General features: G+C 44.0%; 1 protein-coding gene across 1 annotated transcript; it reads right to left on the bottom strand.

Annotated features, from left to right (window-relative positions):
- Positions 1–1,153: 1,153 nt before the first annotated feature.
- On the bottom strand, positions 1,154–16,600 carry WNT16 (Wnt family member 16). Its single transcript, XM_059472555.1, has 4 exons — positions 16,515–16,600; positions 16,186–16,424; positions 12,887–13,167; positions 1,154–6,373 (listed from the first exon to the last, which is right to left on the bottom strand). The coding sequence occupies exons 1-4, from the start codon at positions 16,598–16,600 to the stop codon at positions 5,909–5,911; spliced, it is 1,071 nt and encodes a 356-aa protein (XP_059328538.1). The 3' UTR covers positions 1,154–5,908.
- Between the last annotated feature and the right edge of the window lie 2,165 nt (positions 16,601–18,765).

An 18,765-nucleotide genomic window follows, 5' to 3' on the forward strand; every position in this document is an offset into this window, starting at 1 on the left:
GAAAAGTGATGTTTCCTTCATCCTTTTTTTAATGGAAAAAAAGGACCAAGTTTAAGTGGCCTTAATCTTTAGCTTATATCAGAGCTGTGTGAAGACCTTGCTTTCTTTCTAAACGTGTATTTCTTTTAAGTGGGGCCAGCTTGAACTTTTCCTGAAACTAAATTATACCATACTAACTGATTGTATCCATATTCACAAAATTAGGGCTGAGACAGAACTGGCTGTAATCTCCTGCAGCTTTGTGTTATGAATTCTGGTATATTCCTCAAAAACTTCAAGCTAGTACTATGGGGCAAAAGCCACAAGGTATTTTTCAGGAGCCCACAGTGAGTTTGACAGAGGCTTTGAAAATAGTATGATTGTTGATGTTTTCTGAGTCAAATTCTGTACGCTAAAAATTTCAAGCAATATTGAGAATGACCTTGTAAGAAAAATAAATAATCTCTGATACCAGGGTAAGACTGGATTCTGAGTTGTTCTCTATGTTTAACTAGCTTTTTAGATAATGTGGATTTCCCTTAATATTAATGTGAAATATCTATAAATGCACCTGACACAGTGCAACTGCTTTTGTTAAATCTTCCAGATTTTCCGGTAGAAGGATGTGTTAAAATCATATGTATTGTTTCATTGAAGTAAAATCCCCTTTTCTAATCAGCTTGAAATTCTATTTCATTACTTAAGGCTGTAGTGAAAAAGTAATTGTGTAATTCCTGGAATTTTCACAAAAATTCAGTTCTGCTGGTGTGTATGCCAGTATTGCTATGATGCTATCCAGAATAATACCAAAATAATTTTGAAGTTACTCAGCAAGGTTTTAAGAGGAAGAAACCCTATTTGGCTGCATTAGTAGTTTCCCTGGACTACATTTGTCTTCATTATTATGGCTTTGAACGCCAGTGAATATTTCATCTTTCTTCAAATTAAAAAGTTAAAATTTCCTCTGCAAAATTAAATGGAGAATGTGTGCCTTTATTAGCAGTCTAAGTTGAGTAAAAGTAAAGATACCATGATTCTCTTAACCCCTTAAAGTTGTACCTGCAACAAAGTTTTTAAACAATGTGTTTTAAAACAACGAAATGGTAGAATTGTTTTTGTTGCATTTTAAATAATTTGAGTCTTAACATTTTGATGGAAATCTTCCTTTTACTCTCTAAGCCATGTCCTCAAAGCTGTATGGTATTGTATTTAATGAGACTCTTGCCTGATATTTAGAAGCTGTGCTGGAGTGGCCACACAAATGGTATGTCCTGGCTTTTCTCCATCATCATGCTCCAGTGACTTGCTGCAAGATCTGGTCCTGCCTTCTCTGCCTTGAGTGAGCAAGTTACAGTATCCTGCTGCTGAGATGAACTCTCTGAAATCAGTAGGACTTTCTGGTAATCCATCTGCATTTCATTTGAGTTGCCAAGCACAAGATGACTATTCTGGCCTCTCTCCAGCTGGGGATAGGAAATCAGTTGCAAAGATGAAGGTACAGGTGCATGAATACCTGTGTGTGACAAAGCTCTAGGAGCTATATTTTCCTATATGGAAACACAGGTGATGGTAACATTTCTAGCATCTTGCAGGCTTGTTGAGAACAGAGCAGTAAGGGAAGGGAAGAGAAAGGTTGTGAGATATGTCTGCCATGAAAAGTAGAACTGTGAGAAGAGAAGAGGAAGGACACCAGAAGGTTTCAACTTAATCTTCAGCAAGGAATACCCCGCTGGGATTCAAGGCACCTGAAAATGACTTCAATGTAAATCACAGCTCTCAACTGCTTTACTAGTGGTGTTTCATATGGATTAATAGGAGTCCTAAAAAAGAAACTGAAGGAGGTCTCTGCCTTGATGTACCCTCTGGACCTTCCCCAGTGTCTTTCATGATCCAGGTTTTTTTTTTCCTCTGGGAAAAGCAGACCTTTTTACAGCCTTAGTTTCCTGATTGCCACTTTGGAAAAAGCTTTATTTTGCTCAGCATGTTTTGCTTTCTAGATGTCTTACTGTGGCACTTAGTTTCCTCAAACATTGAATTAACTGCTAAATGCTTCATGTGTATGTAACGTCTCCTGAACTGTTTGGGTTTTCTGCAGTCTGAGTGTTTTTCAAGAATAAGTGTATTAATAAGAGGCCAGGTGGGTTATTTCAAAAGGGGAAAGAATTAATACTGCCACTGTAAGTGCTGACTGCTCTGTAAGGATGGGAAGGGCTGCAGTGCCTCCCTAACTGACTTGGATCATGGCTAAGGTGGATGCTAAGCAAAGGACTTTTTATTGATGAAATCCTCTTCAGTTTTAATGCTGTAAAGCTGTAGCCTAGCCTGAATGCAAGGCGCCTGTTTAAGAAACTTGAAGGAACCTGTAAGGCTGGATGGGAACTTTGAGGCTGAAGCAGGAACGGGTGAGAACAGCTCTTGATGTGTTCAGTGGTATCATGAGGTGTCAGTGGCTCCTGATGCTGTACAAGGGATGCAAGGGACCTTGCCTCTCAGCCTCTGAGCACCAGGCCAGCAGGGCACAAAATCCTGAGCTTCAGCCACACCCTGCTCCTGCTTCCCTGGGGGCTGAGAAAGTGAATGATGGCAAGAGAGAACATGCTCTACTTGAGATGCTTCTTTGCATTTCAGATAGCATTAAAGCCACTTTTAGTTCCTCCTTGCTGCCTCTGTTGTTATCCCTTTCAAGGTTACAAAGATCTGAGGCATCCTTCATAGACTCAGGTTGAAACAGATTCCTCAGACATCATTTCCTGTGCTTAACTGTCCATCTAGGTGGGTTGGCTCATGTGCTGTCCCCATTTTCTTAGCTGAAAATAATTACTTTTTAGCAAGTTAAAAATGGATGACTGTCCACTTCGGTAACTTTACGTTCTTCCTTGCCCTATGTTCTCCTCTCCAGAACACTCAAACCAGTTCCTTTAATCTTGTATTTCATTTGCTGTAATCTCTAAATCTGTAATCGCCTGATGCCTCAGAAAGGTCTGCTCCTTTCTGAGGGTGTTGTCTATAGCATGCTATAGCTACAGGCTCATGCAAAGACATGAAGAAAGGCAGTCCAAACTGAGGGGGAATCATGACTCCTCTTTGTGCTTGAGGGATGGCAGTGGAAGAGAGTGCTACCTTCTGTGGAACATAGCTTGCAGATGTTTTTGCCTACAAAATACTACATCAATCTTCTCTAATTATCCTTTTCAGCATTGAATGTTTAGCATTTTTTTATCAGTACAGTCTCAAGTTTCCAGGTCTTTGTACCCCATTGAAAAACTTGGTGTCTTAGTTCTCATAGATGCCTCAAAAGGACCTAACCCACCACATATATAACTACACCCTGTGTTTGAAGTTTTTTAGTATTTTAGTTAATAAAATGAACATCATCTGTTTATTGTCATTTGAAGTATGCAGATATAAAAACTCTGTTTCAGGGAATTAGAATATATAGGGAGAGAGGTAGGGGTCAGCAGAGAGCACTGTAATGGTCCAACTACATTGTCTGCTATGTAAAATGCATGGAAATCACTCCAACCTCTGGGAAGTTTCTGATCCCTGGAGGCAGCCAAAGCAGCTGCTTAATTCTCTTTCTCCTGCTGATCTTGCAATCAATGAACAGGAAAATAAATAAAAGAAAACAAAACAAAAACCAAAACAACAAACTACTGAGTTTAAATAATATTTTAAGGTTATTTTAGGTGTCAAAAATTGTATTATCCCAAGTATGGTCTCAGCAGAGAGTATGGTTTGTTCTGTCAGGACTTAGTGCTGTTTAGTCATCTCCCATCCATGCTGCCAATCAGTCCTGTGGCACAGCCTGAGGAGCCTGTGGGTTTATTTTCACTGCTGGGCTCACAACTCTCTCTTCAGGGTCTTCCAGTGTGATATGCCCTCCCTATCCAAGGTGTTGAAACCTCTTGTGGCAGTGCCTTACTGGCATGCTGAGCACCCTTCCCCACAGACAGCAGATTTTTCTGTGGTCCCAAGATAATAATTTGGTCGGGCCAATGGAGATGGACTGGCCAAATGTGGAGTGAAGGTCCAAATAGCAGATAATGGACTTCATTGTTCCTGAACTGATGTTCCTAAAATAACCCACATAAGGCTGTGCAATACCACAACACAGAAGATTTTGTTTCCTTCTTCCTGACTTACACATCCAATAAAGAGTGGCAGTTCAGAATCTGGTCATCATCTTTCCTGGGAAAATGACTGATGACTAGGAAATGAATTCTTCAAAGTAACTTTGAAAGCCTCAGCCAAACTGTCCCAAGCTTCTAAAAGTTGGCTGTTAGTATGGAAGAAGTTAAGGGATTGCAAACCCTTCCCTGGATTACAATTTCTCTGGATTTCAGTGGGAGTACTTACTCTGAAGCTGGGATTTCAGTGTTTGTAAAATGCATTTAAGAGAATAATAAAAAAGAACGTATGCAGAGTACTAATTAACTGACCTTTTAGAAAATCGTAGTGTTTCTCATCAGTGTGTATGAACTGCAATAGTTATAACCACCCTGATGATAAAAACCCTAACATTTATGCAGTTCTCTGACTAATTTCCCCCAGCACATGCAAAAAAAATTCAGTTGAAGGTTACTACAATATTAACAAATATCTAACCAACAAATCTCAAGAGCTATAGTCTTATCACAATAGTTGTGGAAACCTTTTACATAACTTGCATAATTTAAATATTTACAAAATATAAGCTTTCTTGTCTTATCAAAAATAGTTCTTTGCACAATTAAACAACATTAATCCTTTCACATGATGCTTTTTAAGCCAGGAATTAAATCACTGCATAAAAATAAACAACCTTTCACAGATGTATAATGAAATTAAGCCAACATATGGAGAAAGAGAAAGTGTTATCATTAACAGTTTAAATATTTTAGTGGTGTGAGCCAATCCATAAATTATATTGTGCATTGAACTTACTGAGGATGCAACCTAATGAAAAATTCTAGCTGCTGATTCTATAAAGAAAATCTATTTTAAAAAATCCTTTGCTTTATGGCAGATTCCTTTGGGCTAAATCTCATGTGGTTAATTTCTATAAAGATGGTGAACCACCAGTGAGATGGTTGAATGTGGCAGATTATTGCATAGAATTCAAGAGTGGGGTGACAACCAGCTGATTTGCAAAATGTGTGCTCAGATACTCAGGAAATGCCTGCAGAGGGCTTTATTTCCTTCAAATATCAAACTATTTCTGTCCCCTCTCAGGCCTGTCCCTTGTGTGTTTGAAGGACAACCTGTTAAAAATCCTGAGGTTGCTGTTTGGTACCCCATTCACATTCACCAATCTGTGCTCCTGCCTCTCTCCTCTGGGCACAGCTTGACCCTCCTTTTCCAGGCAGACACTGCTGAGCTCCCTGCAGTCACACACTGCACATTTTGCAGGAGGCAGTTTTGTGAACGGCTGCAAAGCAAATGCTTCATGCTCAACAGCTGAACTCTTTCCCTATCTTTGTGGGTCTTTCTGAACTCTGCAGAAATGAACTGTCTAGTCCCAGTTTTAAAAGCACAGACATAAGGACTATGTCTAATGTGTTTTACAAACTCTCTTGACTCTTCAGTCTCTGGCTAATGAGATCTTGAGATTTCTCCACTGCGCCCACCCACCACACACGGATCTTCAGGACATTGTGTCTATTAAATACTTGAAAACTTTAGCATCTGTCTCTGCTCATGGAGCAACACGTTCAAATGTGTCATCAGGAGTCCTTTTTGGTGTTTAAGCTGTCCCTGCATGCAGCCTGATGTTTACTCAGCTTTCCTTTCAGTCGAGGCTCGCTTGGACTGCCCATGGTGTGGCAGTAGCTGTTCCCCTGAGGCCGATCCCTCTGAAATCCCGCATGGTGACAGTGGCTGCTGCCCCCGTGGCAGGGGCTGTGTGCAGCACTCAGGCTGGCTGCTCTGGCCGTGTTTCCTGCACTTCAGCTCACTTGCAGGTGTGCACGTCGGTCATGGTCTCGCACCTCCTGCAGCGCACGTAGCAGCACCAGACGAACTTGCACTCGCAGCGCTCCACGTGCCGCACGACGTGCGTGTTGTACCCGCGCCCGCAGCACAGCAGGTTGCAGCCCTCGGGGCCCTGCGACGTGCGGTTGCACTCCCTGCCCTGAGTGCCAGGGATCCCCAGTTTTTGGTCTTCCACGCAGTAATTGGGCGATTTGTTCACATACAGCAGGTCCTCCTTCCCAATTGGTATTTTTCTCTGGCTTTTCTCTTTCCTGCTTAGCTTTTTTTTCAGTCTGTCTGATATTTGTATGCTGTTTTCATACTTCTCCTTTAAAAACCGGCCAATCTTTTCAAAGGATGACATGGTTTTCCAACAAGTTTTCACAGCACAGGACCCAGAAACACCATGACAACGGCAATCCACAGACATCAGCTTTGCTACAGCCTGAAAGCAAAGGGAGAACAACATTTGGATGTGCTCTTTCATTCATCAGGAATGCGGCCTGACAAAGGTCTCAAAGTATTTAATATTACAGCTGCCACTGCCATTTCCACAACAGGAAAGTCAGAGCACGTGTTAGGAACCAGGTTTCCAGCCCTGGACCCCCACTATGAGAGGCACAATCTTCAGACTTGCTTTTCATTTGCAGTTTGCAATGGCCATAATGTAGCAATATTGATCACAACAGTGAAAGCTGTGATTTCTGGATGGCTTTTCATTCTGGAGGATCCTAAATACCTGAATGACATGTCCTGTGTTGCTCCTCCCACTGCTGGAATGCAAAAGGCTCTCATGGGCAGAAGGGTCTAGTGGGGAAAGCAAGGATAGGGCAGGTCATGGCACCCTTCCTATTTTGGAAGACACTGACTGGGCAAGTAAGTGTCCTGTTATGTTGCCTTCTAAGGGTACTTTACAGCTACCATGAAGACCACTGAACACTGATAACCCTGTGTGTACCTAAGGCCACAGGAATGGCTGGAGTCACACAGCAGAGCCAGTGTGGCTCAGCACCCAAGCAGCACGGGAGAAGGCACCTCTGGGAAAACTGCTGGAAGAGCAGGAGGATGCCCACAGCTCCAGGCTTCACAGAAAGTCTGTCAAAAGACCCACCATGGCTTAGCAGAGGTGTCTTTGGCTCAGGTAATCTGTAGCAAATCTCAGGTGCTTCTCACTTATAGTCTTAAGGCCTGTTCTTTTAATTTAGACATAACTAGTTCTATTATGAATTCCTAGTGTTTCCATTTTCATAATGGCTCCACTTAACACAACTATGTAGTTGCCTTCATATTACTTTTATAACTGTCAATGTTTAAGCAAGGTTTCACAGTTATTGCCAACAGTTAAATTCTTGCCAACAATAAATACTTAAATACTTAGATGAGTTACTTTTCCATGCCTGTGCAGAAGCAAGGGCTGGGCTGAACAGTAACTGTCTGACCAACAATGGGAATCTGAAGCCTGTGTTAAGCTTTTTGTAACACAGAACAATTTTGGCTCAGTTTGTAGGATATCAAGCCTCAAATAACTGGAATCTGTTAACAAGTAGTAACTTCCTTTATCTTGAGACTGACTCAAACACTCAGGAGACAATCAATACAATACTTTCTTCTCTAACATCTAATAGTCATCATACGAAATCATACAATTAGTCTTGTGACAACACTCTAATGTGTTGTCAATGTCTAATGTGTTTCAAACATTAGTTTGAAAAAGGCACTGAAAAATCACACATGTACAGATGTAGTACCAGATATCATAATTTTTGGTTTGTTTTACATTTGCATTAACATCTTCTGAAGCCATCCTGTAGACTCATAAGAGCCATTGGTTAGTAGTGTGGAAAGCCCATGTTGCCATCTTCCATTTTACTAACCTTTCCCCCCATATTTAATTTACACAATCAAAGCAATTGGGAAATTTACCAGTAAGTGTGGCTTTTAAATTAACTCACAGTAAGTTTGTTTTGAAACTCCTCATGCATCAAGGCCAATGCATATTGAAATTAATCCTCTTTGAAGGAACCAGTTTTACCAAAACATGGGGGGGAAAAAAAAGAAATCAACATCCCAACTACATGATGTTTATTACATTTCATCCTGAGCCTTTGCTTATCCCTCAGCCTCCACATATACTATAGACTAGCTGCTGTCAGTCTATGTCTTTCTGAAACTGAATTTAAAAAAACCAGAAGAAAAATCTAACATCCTCCCCTGGTTGCCCCTGAAAAAGTAGTTTCCTTTGTGCCAGTTCCTAAGCCTTGATTCTGCAGTGAGATGTGACACCTGAAATCCTACCAAGCCCCACTGGCCCCCTGCAGGACCAGAAAAACCTCGAGCCCCAGACTCCATATTGGTAGCTCAGGCAGCACAAATGCCATCTTCAAAGTTCCAAAATTCCAAGGCATACAGCAAATTAAATGAGCTATTTCTATTCTATGTGCTAAACTGGGACTTTTCATCATGGCCTGTGGTCACTGAAGTTTGGGATGAGTCCAGCGTGGTTACTCTACCGGTTTCACTGGGCATTGAGGCCCCCTGGCACATTCTGCCCCAAAGGTAGAACTTGACTCAGTCTTGAGCTGGCATTTGCATAAAACTACAAACATTTAAAAAGAACCACATGACCAAAGTGTTTGCTTGGAGTCACATCTTTGGTGAATAAACAGGAACGATTTGTAGGTGGAGGTTACTATGGAAGCCAAATATGCAAGACATTCACAAAAAACATTAGCAAGGAAGAGCAGGTGTGTGCCCTTGACCTAGAACAGCCTTTACAAACTAAACCTGGCAAAGAGGCAATTCTGTACAGGAAATACTTCCACATGCTGTGGGCTGCTTTTGCAATGGGAGATTTTTCTCCACTACTAGAAAAAATAACAATATTGCAACAAGCAAACTCTCACCCATGAGCACACATAGACTCTTTTAGTGGCAAATCAATTGCTAGATGGTACATACTTACCATCTCTTCTACACAAACTAGTTTCTCTTTAATAGACACACTTGACCTTGCTCATATCTCAAGAATCTGTCAACAATGAAATCACTGGGTAGTCAGAATATGATTCATTAAGATGTAAGAGTGATTGGGGCAGATGAGAATTTAAAATACAAGGACAAAAAGTCTGTCAGAAGACAGATGACCTAATAAAATATGAATATCAAAAACAATATCAAAAGATAAATTTTACATGCTACTTAAAAATAGAAAGGATTTAATAGCATTTTTCCAATTTTGAATGATAAGTTATTTTTGTCAAGTAACTAGAATTTCAAAGTAGTTTTAAATCATATTGTGCTAGTAGATTTGAAATGTTACAGATGTAATCCTGATTTTCACTGCAGTACAATAAGGTACTCACTATGGTCAGAAGGACTCAGAAATTGTCAGAGGAAGCTCTGGACATGCCTGCTAGATTCTAAGGGCCATGTAGGCAAATAGCCCAGCAGATGACACTCAGAGTCTTTCTCTGAGGATGAATGAAACAAAAGTAGAAGGAGACAGAGTTTCGAAACAGGAGCAGAAACTGATGTTTAACTCTTAGACTGATATCAGAATATAAAATTGTGGCATACATTAGCAGTGTATGAATGAACAGATGAATGAAAGAAACACAAATGTGATTCAGTGTCTTGCTTACCAGCTGCTAGGATGGGCAAATTTTAAGCCTGGACTCCAATATACTTTAAGTTGCCAGCACAGAGAGGTGACATTTTGCTTTGCCTGATCACAGAACATGCTACTGCATCTCAGTCTGTCATTTGAACTTCAATGAAAAATCTCGCATAATTGAACATATGGCAAAATTTAGGCATTAGGCATCTCCTGACGGTGCAAGCAAACCTAAGATTGTACCTATGGAGCCAACATGGCCTTGAGGTGGGACACAGCTGCAGCACACACCTGTGTCTCAGCAGTGCACAGTGACTGCAGAGTTACTGGGACCATGACCTCCAGACTGACTACACAACCAGTGTTCTGTTCCACATTTAAGGTTCATATCATGAATCTGTTCAGCTATTCATGAAATAGTGAGAGGATTCTCCATATGAAACAAAACTCCATGGAGAGCTTCAGAGGAGCACTGTCACAGAAACCTGGTGGATGGATGTGTCATTCTGAGCAAGCTGGGACAGGCTTTCTTTGCTGGGTTATGGAACTGACTGATAGCTCGTGAGAAATGAGCAGGGTGGTGACTGAGCTGGGCCCACCAGCATTGTGGTGAGCCACAGACCCATCTGAGCAGCTCCTCCTGCCCCGATTGCTGTACCTTGGTGGTACAGCACGCACAACAAGAGTGGAGGGCTACGTGATGAACAGGGATGAACACTGCTGTTTTTTTAAATGAAACCTGAGAGAAAGATCATTTTTTATCTGCCTTCCTTTCACTGATCCAGTGCAATTAACAGCACGGGGTGGGAATCTGTGGCTAGAACAGACAGATGGGGCAGAAAGCAGAGACCGATTTGCAGCAAAGTGTGTCAATGGAATCACAGTTTGCATACCCTCTAATGCCAGTTAATGCTTAACACATCCAAGCTGAGCTTTCTGTTTGCAGGCACTACTGTCAGCTGTGAGACAAGGACTGCCAGTCCTTTTTTTTTGTCACAGGAACCAATGCCTGTAATCAAATGTCCCAGGTTCAGACACTGGTAGAACTAATATGATTATTCATGAAGACGAGCACATGTCCTACCAGAGGTGCATCACTTAAGAACAGTTCCAAACTTGGTGGGTCTCTTACCAATCCACAAGCATCAGTAAAAACAAACTCTCCAAACAAGTCCCACATCAAATAAATTTCCACAAGTGGAAAGGTGAGCAGAACTTTTCCAGCAGTGAAATAATACTAATGCAATGATAGTGGACCCATAGTGCCTGACTCCCCACATCCTTTTGTTCAAGGAGCAGAAGAGCCCAGCCCACATGTGCAAACCTAAGCACACCGAAAATTGCCATGCTAAAGGATGATGAATGTTTATCTTGTAGCAGAATAAGGATGCAATCTGAACCTTCTGAGAGTTGGATTAGTGGACAACTCAAAAGACAAACAGTTTTAAAATTTTATATGTTGATATGACAACTATGAGATGTGGAAGTATAAAATAACATTCTGTACTGAAATAAGAGAGAAATAAGAGAATTCTGCACATAGCAGTTCTCTTACTGACTCCAAACAAACACAGAAGTACTGTCCCTGGAATACTGCTCTTGCAAGACACCAAACTAGGAACATGATAGTATTTATTACAAAAGGTCATAAGATATCAAAACATCCTTCTTGTAAGCCCCAAAACATGAAGGCCAACATTTTCCAGCAACTCCTAGTTAAGATTTGAAAATACAAAAATGAAGAGTTATGCTAAACTTCAGATAATATTGCTGCTAGAAATCCCAAGTACCAACAACAAACATTCTTTTTATTCTGGACAGTGACCAAAATATTTGCTTTATCCTACATTTTGCCATTAAATTACAAAATATTTATGCATGGAAGCTGACTATATATATTTCTTCCTTAACTATCTCACTCCACAAATATGATAAACAACTCCTTACTCTTTCCTTAAAGAAATAATAATTTTATGTTCTGTTCCTCTTATTAATATCCCCTCCTACAAGATACCAATCACCTTTCCTTGGAGGTGATTTAGCTGACTGACATCTAATTAAACTCATAGCTTTTAGATCTCATCTTTTACTTAGGTTTGAAGTTTGCTTCAACTACTTCAGTTACAAAAAAAGGGTCTCTGTCACCTGGAATGGTTTTGGTTGGAAGGAACCTGAAAGATTTTCTGCTTTTCCAACAACATATTTAATTAAATGAAATAACACATATTACCTGTAAAAATTACTTCAAATAAAGTAATTTTCAATTATACCACCATGGCCTTATGATGGCTTACTATGGCTATTCCCTGTCTATGGCAGATGGGAAAGTTGATTACAGTAATACACTGTAATACAACAATTACAGTTGATACATTGATGCTGCTTCCAGCTACAGGAAATTTAAGAGTCACAATGGGGTCCATCAATATGTGTAGTCAAAACCAGAGGTTTTCCTTTTCTTTTTTTCCTTTAGTTAAAGCTGTGTCACTGAGCAGGAGAGATTTAAAGTATTATGGGCCCAGAGAGAGCTGTTAAAGATGAAATCTCCAAGGTAAAGAAGATAAAGTAATTTTAAAGTAAAACTAATACAAATCTCTGTTATTCCAGATGAAAGCACTAGATTACAGGCTCACATTCCCCTGCATAGGCTATTGCTGCCCCCATTTTACATCCTCTGCTGGACAGGAAGGAAAATCCAACGTCACACACCCAAACACACCATTTTCCTCTCCAAGCCTGGGTAGGAAGTTCTTTGGACTGAAAAAAGCCATCCAAAATCAGTCTCCTTTCACTTCTTTGATGCATGTCCTAACCAATGAGCTACTTTGAAGGTGTCATTTCTATTCCATGTTCTTAAAGAAAATATTAACTCTTGATTTCTCCTCTGAACAATGTTAAGCTTGCACTCTCAGGTGTGGACTGCAGACTGCAAGATGAGTAATGAGGCCCTGTGTCCAGCTGGCCTTCTCATTCAGTATTAGAGACAATTATAAATGCAGGTCATGATAATAACAGAATAATCAGTGACAACAATCATATCATATTATGATGATAACAGCACTACTTCAAGTTTGTAACTGAATATCAAATATCTAATTAAGAGAAATTTACTATTTAAGTACTACAGATCTATTACTTATTTTGTGGATTTTATTTTAACATACAGATATTAGTTGGTTAAGACCATCTCTGATTCTGAGTTTCTAGGTGTTTCTTTGGTGATGTTACTGCTGTTCTTGCCACTGCCCCACGAGCACCTGCAGCCAAGGCCCCACCTCCCCTGGCTGGTGTCACTTTGCCAATGAGGTGATGGAGCGGCTGCTGCCACGCCTGGGTGTCACCCACCTGCCTGCCGGCCTCGTTGTTGTGCAGGTCCATGGCCACCAGCCCGCTCCTGCCCGTGGCGTTCCTCAGAGGCGCGTCCAGGAACGTCCTGCTGAAGGACATTCCGTAGTGGATGTCGTCCGAGCAGCCGCCCCAGTGCCACCCCTCGCTGGCGGAGCCGCCGTGCCGCAGGGTGACATCGCAGGAGCACTCGGTCACGTTCCCCGCGCTGCAGGAGCGTGTCACCGAGTGCACCAGCCCCGCTGCTGTCACCGCCGACACGAACGCCGTCTCCTTCGTGCCTGCACAGCGAGGCAGGGACACGTTACCCCAGAACCGCCTCTGGCCACCCTCCTGGCACCCACACCCCAAAACAGAGATCCACAAACCCCAAACTGACCCCTCACCCCATAATGGGATCACCAAACCCCAAACTGCCACCAAACCCCAAACTGACCCCTCACCCCATAATGGGATCACCAAACCCCAAACTGCCACCAAACCCCACACCAGGACCCCAAACTGACCCCTCACCCCATAATGGGATCACCAAACCCCAAACTGCCACCAAACCCCACCCCCCACATGGGCTGCAGAAAGGGACTTTACAAGCCAGATGATTATTAAAAGTTAGGAACAGTCACAAGTTTGAAGTCATCACAGCTTGGTCTGTAGTGTGGACTTGCTCAAAGTGGATGTTCATACCCCAAAATGACTTCAGGACCTCTTCATATGGCCATGCTGTCAATAATGCTGTTTCTCAGTACTGGTACTGTCACAGATATCTTTTATGAAAAATCCTTTCCTTGGGATTTTTCCTCCTGAGAAGCTGAGAGGGCTCAGGAACAAAATGTAAACATTGATTATCTGCTGCTGTGGAATGCAACAGGTGGATTTTTGATTGGCCCATATTGGTTGTTTCTAATTAATGGCCAATCACAGTCAGCTGGCTCGGATAGAGAGTCCGAGCCACAAGCCTTTGTCATCATTCTTTCTTTTCTATTCTTAGCTAGCCTTCTGATGAAATCCTTTCTTCTATTCTTTCAGTATAGTTTTAATATAATATAAATAATAAAATAATAAATCAAGCCTTCTGAAACATGGAGTCAGATCCTCATCTCTTCCCTCATCCTAAGACCCCAGTGAACATGGCCACATGGTACCATGCAATTTTTGGTACCTTCTTTCTAAATCTGATTAGGAATTTTATTTGCCACAGAATTTTTCAAGCCAAGTAATAAATGAAGAATCAAACTCCAAACGAACCACATTCCAAACCCCTTACTTTTCACTCTGCTTTTCACTATTTATATTGATTTGAAGAAGAAAAGGTCAGTCTAAATCTCAGAGAAGCTGTCATGATCCCAGGTTACTTTGGTACAGGGCCAAAACTTACCTCATGCTAAATTTAGCAAACATTGATGTTCTTCTAATTCACAAAGGTTGCAAAGAGTCCCAAAAGTCTTAAACGAGGCAGAAATCAGCACAAAGATATTTAGGCCATGTGCTTTTCCTAGAAAAAGCTGGCCATGGGAAAGACAGAAGCATGAAAGGCCTTTACTTGTTAGACTGGCTCCTTAGGCCTGCCCCATTCTCTGAAACTTCTGGCATAATGGGGCACCCAGCCACATTTAACACGTTACTGTGTAAGGCACACTCTAAGCAAATTGAATATCATAGAGTGGTCAATAAATGTAGTTGAAATTTTACTGACATGGGCCAATTTTTACTGTTGTGAAAATTATTTATTTCCAGTCTCCAATGTTTCTGCTCATGAGCAAGGAAATCCCTGTTTGTTTCTCCTATTAGTATTAGTCTGTGCTGCCGGTACCATCATAAAGGCTTCCACAGTGCGCACTAGTGAAGCTGTGTGGGTGAGCAGTGGCACTCATTTATAGGTCCTCAGGAACAGTCCTTCATGCTGAACAGAAGGACTAACACACATATGGCTCCATACAGTGGGGAAAACTCCCATTTTCTTTTTTTCCCCTTTCCTTTTTGGAATATGCATCACTTTTTATTCCTCACTTTATGTTTTCATGGTTAAAACTTGGGGGTTTTGCACTGCTTCAGTACAAAGATTGCATGAACACAAAGTGAAATACTACAAAACTTAAAATCGCATCCATCACACAATCAGTGACCAGGGAGCTAAAAAAAAAAAAAAAAAAAAAAATTGTAGGATCCTTGCAACTTGCAGGAAAATTTTGGTGCAACATTTGATACAAAAATCCTCATCCTTGTTTAAGTGGAAATTTGGAAATTCCAGCATAAAATTCCAGCAAAATAAGGACCTTTGGTTTCACTGTGCTGATCAATATCACATAACTGAGCACATATTATATATTTTAAAGCATTTCGCATTGTATTTAGTGTCCTGAGCAGACATTTTTACCTGCAAGTGATCTTTCTTAAATGATATGTCATAAGCCCGCTTATTTAGTAACTATGACACAAGGGGATAAACCCAACATAAGTCTGAGAAAAACACTATTTCAATACAGTTAAGTGGATCTACCCACGGGCAGTGCCATCCACGAACGTGCTACGCTAAAACTACAAGCAGCAACAGCAGCGTTGCGATGACAAGCGCAGGTTTGGTCTGCTCGCTGCATTTCGTGTGTCCGCGGTACCTCCGGGAGGGCAGCGGGCACCTCCCTGCCCGACTGTGCCCGTTTGTGCCCGGCTGTGCCCGTTTGTGCCCGGCTGTGCCCATCTGTGCCCATCTGTGCCCGGCTGTGCCCGTTTGTGCCCGGCTGTGCCCGTTTGTGCCCATTTGTGCCGTCTGTGCCCGTCTGTGCCCGTTTGTGCCCGGCTGTGCCCGTTTGTGCCCCGCTGTGCCCGGCTGTGCCCGGCTGTGCCCATCTGTGCCCGTTTGTGCCCGGCTGTGCCCGTTTGTGCCCATTTGTGCCGTCTGTGCCCGTCTGTGCCCGTTTGTGCCCGGCTGTGCCCGTTTGTGCCCATCTGTGCCTGGCTGGGCCCGTCTGTGCCCGGCTGTGCCCGGCTGTGCCCGTTTGTGCCCGGCTGTGCCCGGCTGTGCCCATTGGTGCCGTCTGTGCCCGTCTGTGCCCGTCTGTGCCCGTTTGTGCCCGGCTGTGCCCGTTTGTGCCCATCTGTGCCCGGCTGTGCCCGTTTGTGCCCGGCTGTGCCCGTCTGTGCCCGGCTGTGCCCGTTTGTGCCCGGCTGTGCCGACGGACGCACGGACGGTCCCCGCGTCCCATTGCCGGGGGCAGCCCGGTCCCGGTCCCGGCCCCGCCGAGCGGCAGCGATCCCGTGGCGGTCCCCGGGGCGGTGGTCGGTCCCCTCGGTCGCCCACTCACCGCTGCTGAGCTGCTGCCCGGTGCCGGCGGGGCCGCGTTGGGCGGCGGGCGGCGAGCGGCAGTCCCAGCGCTCGTGTCGGAACTGGCTGCGGCACTCCTGCAGCCCCAGGCGCGCTCCCTCCCGGACCGCGGGCATCAGCTCCGGCTTCTGCTCGCACAGCTCCTGCTGCCGGCGGCTCAGCGGAGGGCTGGCGCAGCCCGGCCTCTCGGGCCCGCCGGCGGCCGCGATGCCCAGCCACCTGCGGAGGCAGCGGCCCGTCAGCGCCGGCCCCGACGGACACGGGGGGACGGGCTCGGCGCAGCCTCCCACCCGGACCCCGGCTACTCACATCCAGGTGCTGCCGGCGGCGGGGCACAGGGCGAGCAGCAGCGCCGCCCGCAGCAGGCTCGGTGCGAGCGGAGCCCCGCGCCCCATGGCAGCCGCATCCAGCCCCGCCGCGCCGCCGCCCCTGCCCGCGGCCAGCACGGACCCAGGGGGACCGTACCCAGGGGCACCCCTACTCGGGCTCGGCCCCCTCCAGGGACAGGGGACAGCTGGCGCGGCGAGCGCGGCCCGTCGGACGGCGCTGCTGGGGAGGCTGGGCTGGCACGGAGGGCGGCGGGAGGGGACACATCGGGAGCGCTCGGTTCCCGTCAAGGTGAGAAAGTTGGGATGGATGTTTTCCCGGCTCCTTCCCCGGCTGTGCCTCCCCGCCCGTGCATTGGCCGCCCGCGGGCCGGGGCGGGCCGGGGCGGGCCGGGCGGGGGCGCGGCGGGGGCTCCGCTGCACAAAGCGCGGATCCGCACGGATCCGCACGGATCCGCACCGCTGCACAAAGCACGGCTCTGCACGGCCCCGCTCAGATCCGCGCCGCTGCACAAAGCGCGATCCCGCACGGCTCCGCACGGTCCCGCACGGCCGCGCCTCCACGGTGCCGCCTGTTGAGCCGTGAGGGCCCAGAGCGGCTGCGAGGGCGCAGCGGGGTCCGGGCACAGCAGAGCGGAGCTGAGGCAAAGGAACCCCCGTAGGTCTGCAGCGATTTTATCCACAGAAATGAGAGTGATGCTAAGCCATCATAACATTCCCTACACTTTTTATTCCAATCTTCCTGTGCTTTAGCAGTGTTAACTGAGTCAGTATTCATTAGGACAGCATTTGTTCACTCCTGTTAACTCCAGTGAGACAGTCTTATCAACTTCTACCTCGATTGCTAGTTCTCAGTTACACATTAAAAGCCAATGAGTCAGCTAGCACCTGATGGAGAGCTGCTCTTGGCACTCTGGACCTTTCGAGTCCTCTTTGATCACAATATATTGCTGCTTCCTTCTGTGTAAGCAAAACACCTGCACTAAAAATAATCTGGATAAAATGACAGATCTGTAAAACTTTGATTTGACACAGTTGTAAATTAGTGAAATAGCTCTTGTGGACTGACAATAGCTCCAAGTGAAGAACACAATAAATCATCTCAATGACAAATGAACTTTTTTATGAGTACAACATCTTGGGAAATAATCACGTAGATGTGCTGTTTTCCCTTGCCTTTTTCCCCCATGAACGTGCAGAGATGTTTTAAGAGCACAGTCTGTGGTCTATAGATCTAGAAAATGATGCCTCCTTCCCACTTCATGCTTATGTATCTGCTCTCAAAGTGTCTCCAAAGCATCATCAACTCTGGGCAGATTGCTCATGACCCCACTAGTTATTTAAACCCTTCAATATAACTTATTTTCTCTGTTCTGAATTTCACTCTAGAGAACATCTGCTTGTGGTTGCAGAGGAACTTAGACCAGAGTGAGGGACACTGGAAAACAGGGAACCAGCCATGAAACAGGCCTGAACCAGCCAAAATGCGTGGGCTGTGTCAGAGAATTATCTAAATATTCCAGGACACATGGTTCATTTTATCCTCTCTGCTGCTTCCTGGCTCCATCTTCTAAAGTTAATTCAGAGCCTTGGTCTAGCAGACGTAGGATTCCTTATGTGCTGCTTTATCTCCTCTATGAATTTGTCACCCACTCTGAAATTATTTTTTCCTCCAGGTTCTTTAAACAAATTTCTTCTCTGTGGTTGTTTGTTTTTATTTTGTTGTTGCTGGGGTTTTTTTAAAATTTATTAAAATTATCATAGATCTTTTGGTTCTAAATTCTTGTATGTGAATTTTTATATAGTAGCTACAGAACTTTATATACAAATAGCAATGTAAGATTTAAATTTTAAAACTATTGATTTCAAAAAGTCCAATCCTATTTGCAGCATTTCATATATGGCCCTTAAATAAATTAATTACCTTTCTGTCGGGTTCTCATGGGGATCTGATTTTATGTACATTTTTGCCACAATCGTCTTTGCCTAGTTAGGGAAACCCTTTGATTGCATACACCGTACAGTGACATACTTGCAATTTGGAGGGCTGATGCTAAAGAAAAAGTAATATTTATTGTAAGGGAGTTTTGAGATCATCCAGTTCAATCTCTAGGAGTGACTGGAAACAAACTACATTTTCCCATGACCATCTGATTTTAAAAAGTTTGTGTTACAATGTGTCTGAATCCTAATCTCCCATCTGCCTTCCTTCCCATCTGTTTCCCTCGCAGCCA

Source organism: Ammospiza nelsoni, chromosome 5, assembly GCF_027579445.1.
Source record: "Ammospiza nelsoni isolate bAmmNel1 chromosome 5, bAmmNel1.pri, whole genome shotgun sequence".
Lineage (NCBI taxonomy): Eukaryota > Metazoa > Chordata > Aves > Passeriformes > Passerellidae > Ammospiza > Ammospiza nelsoni.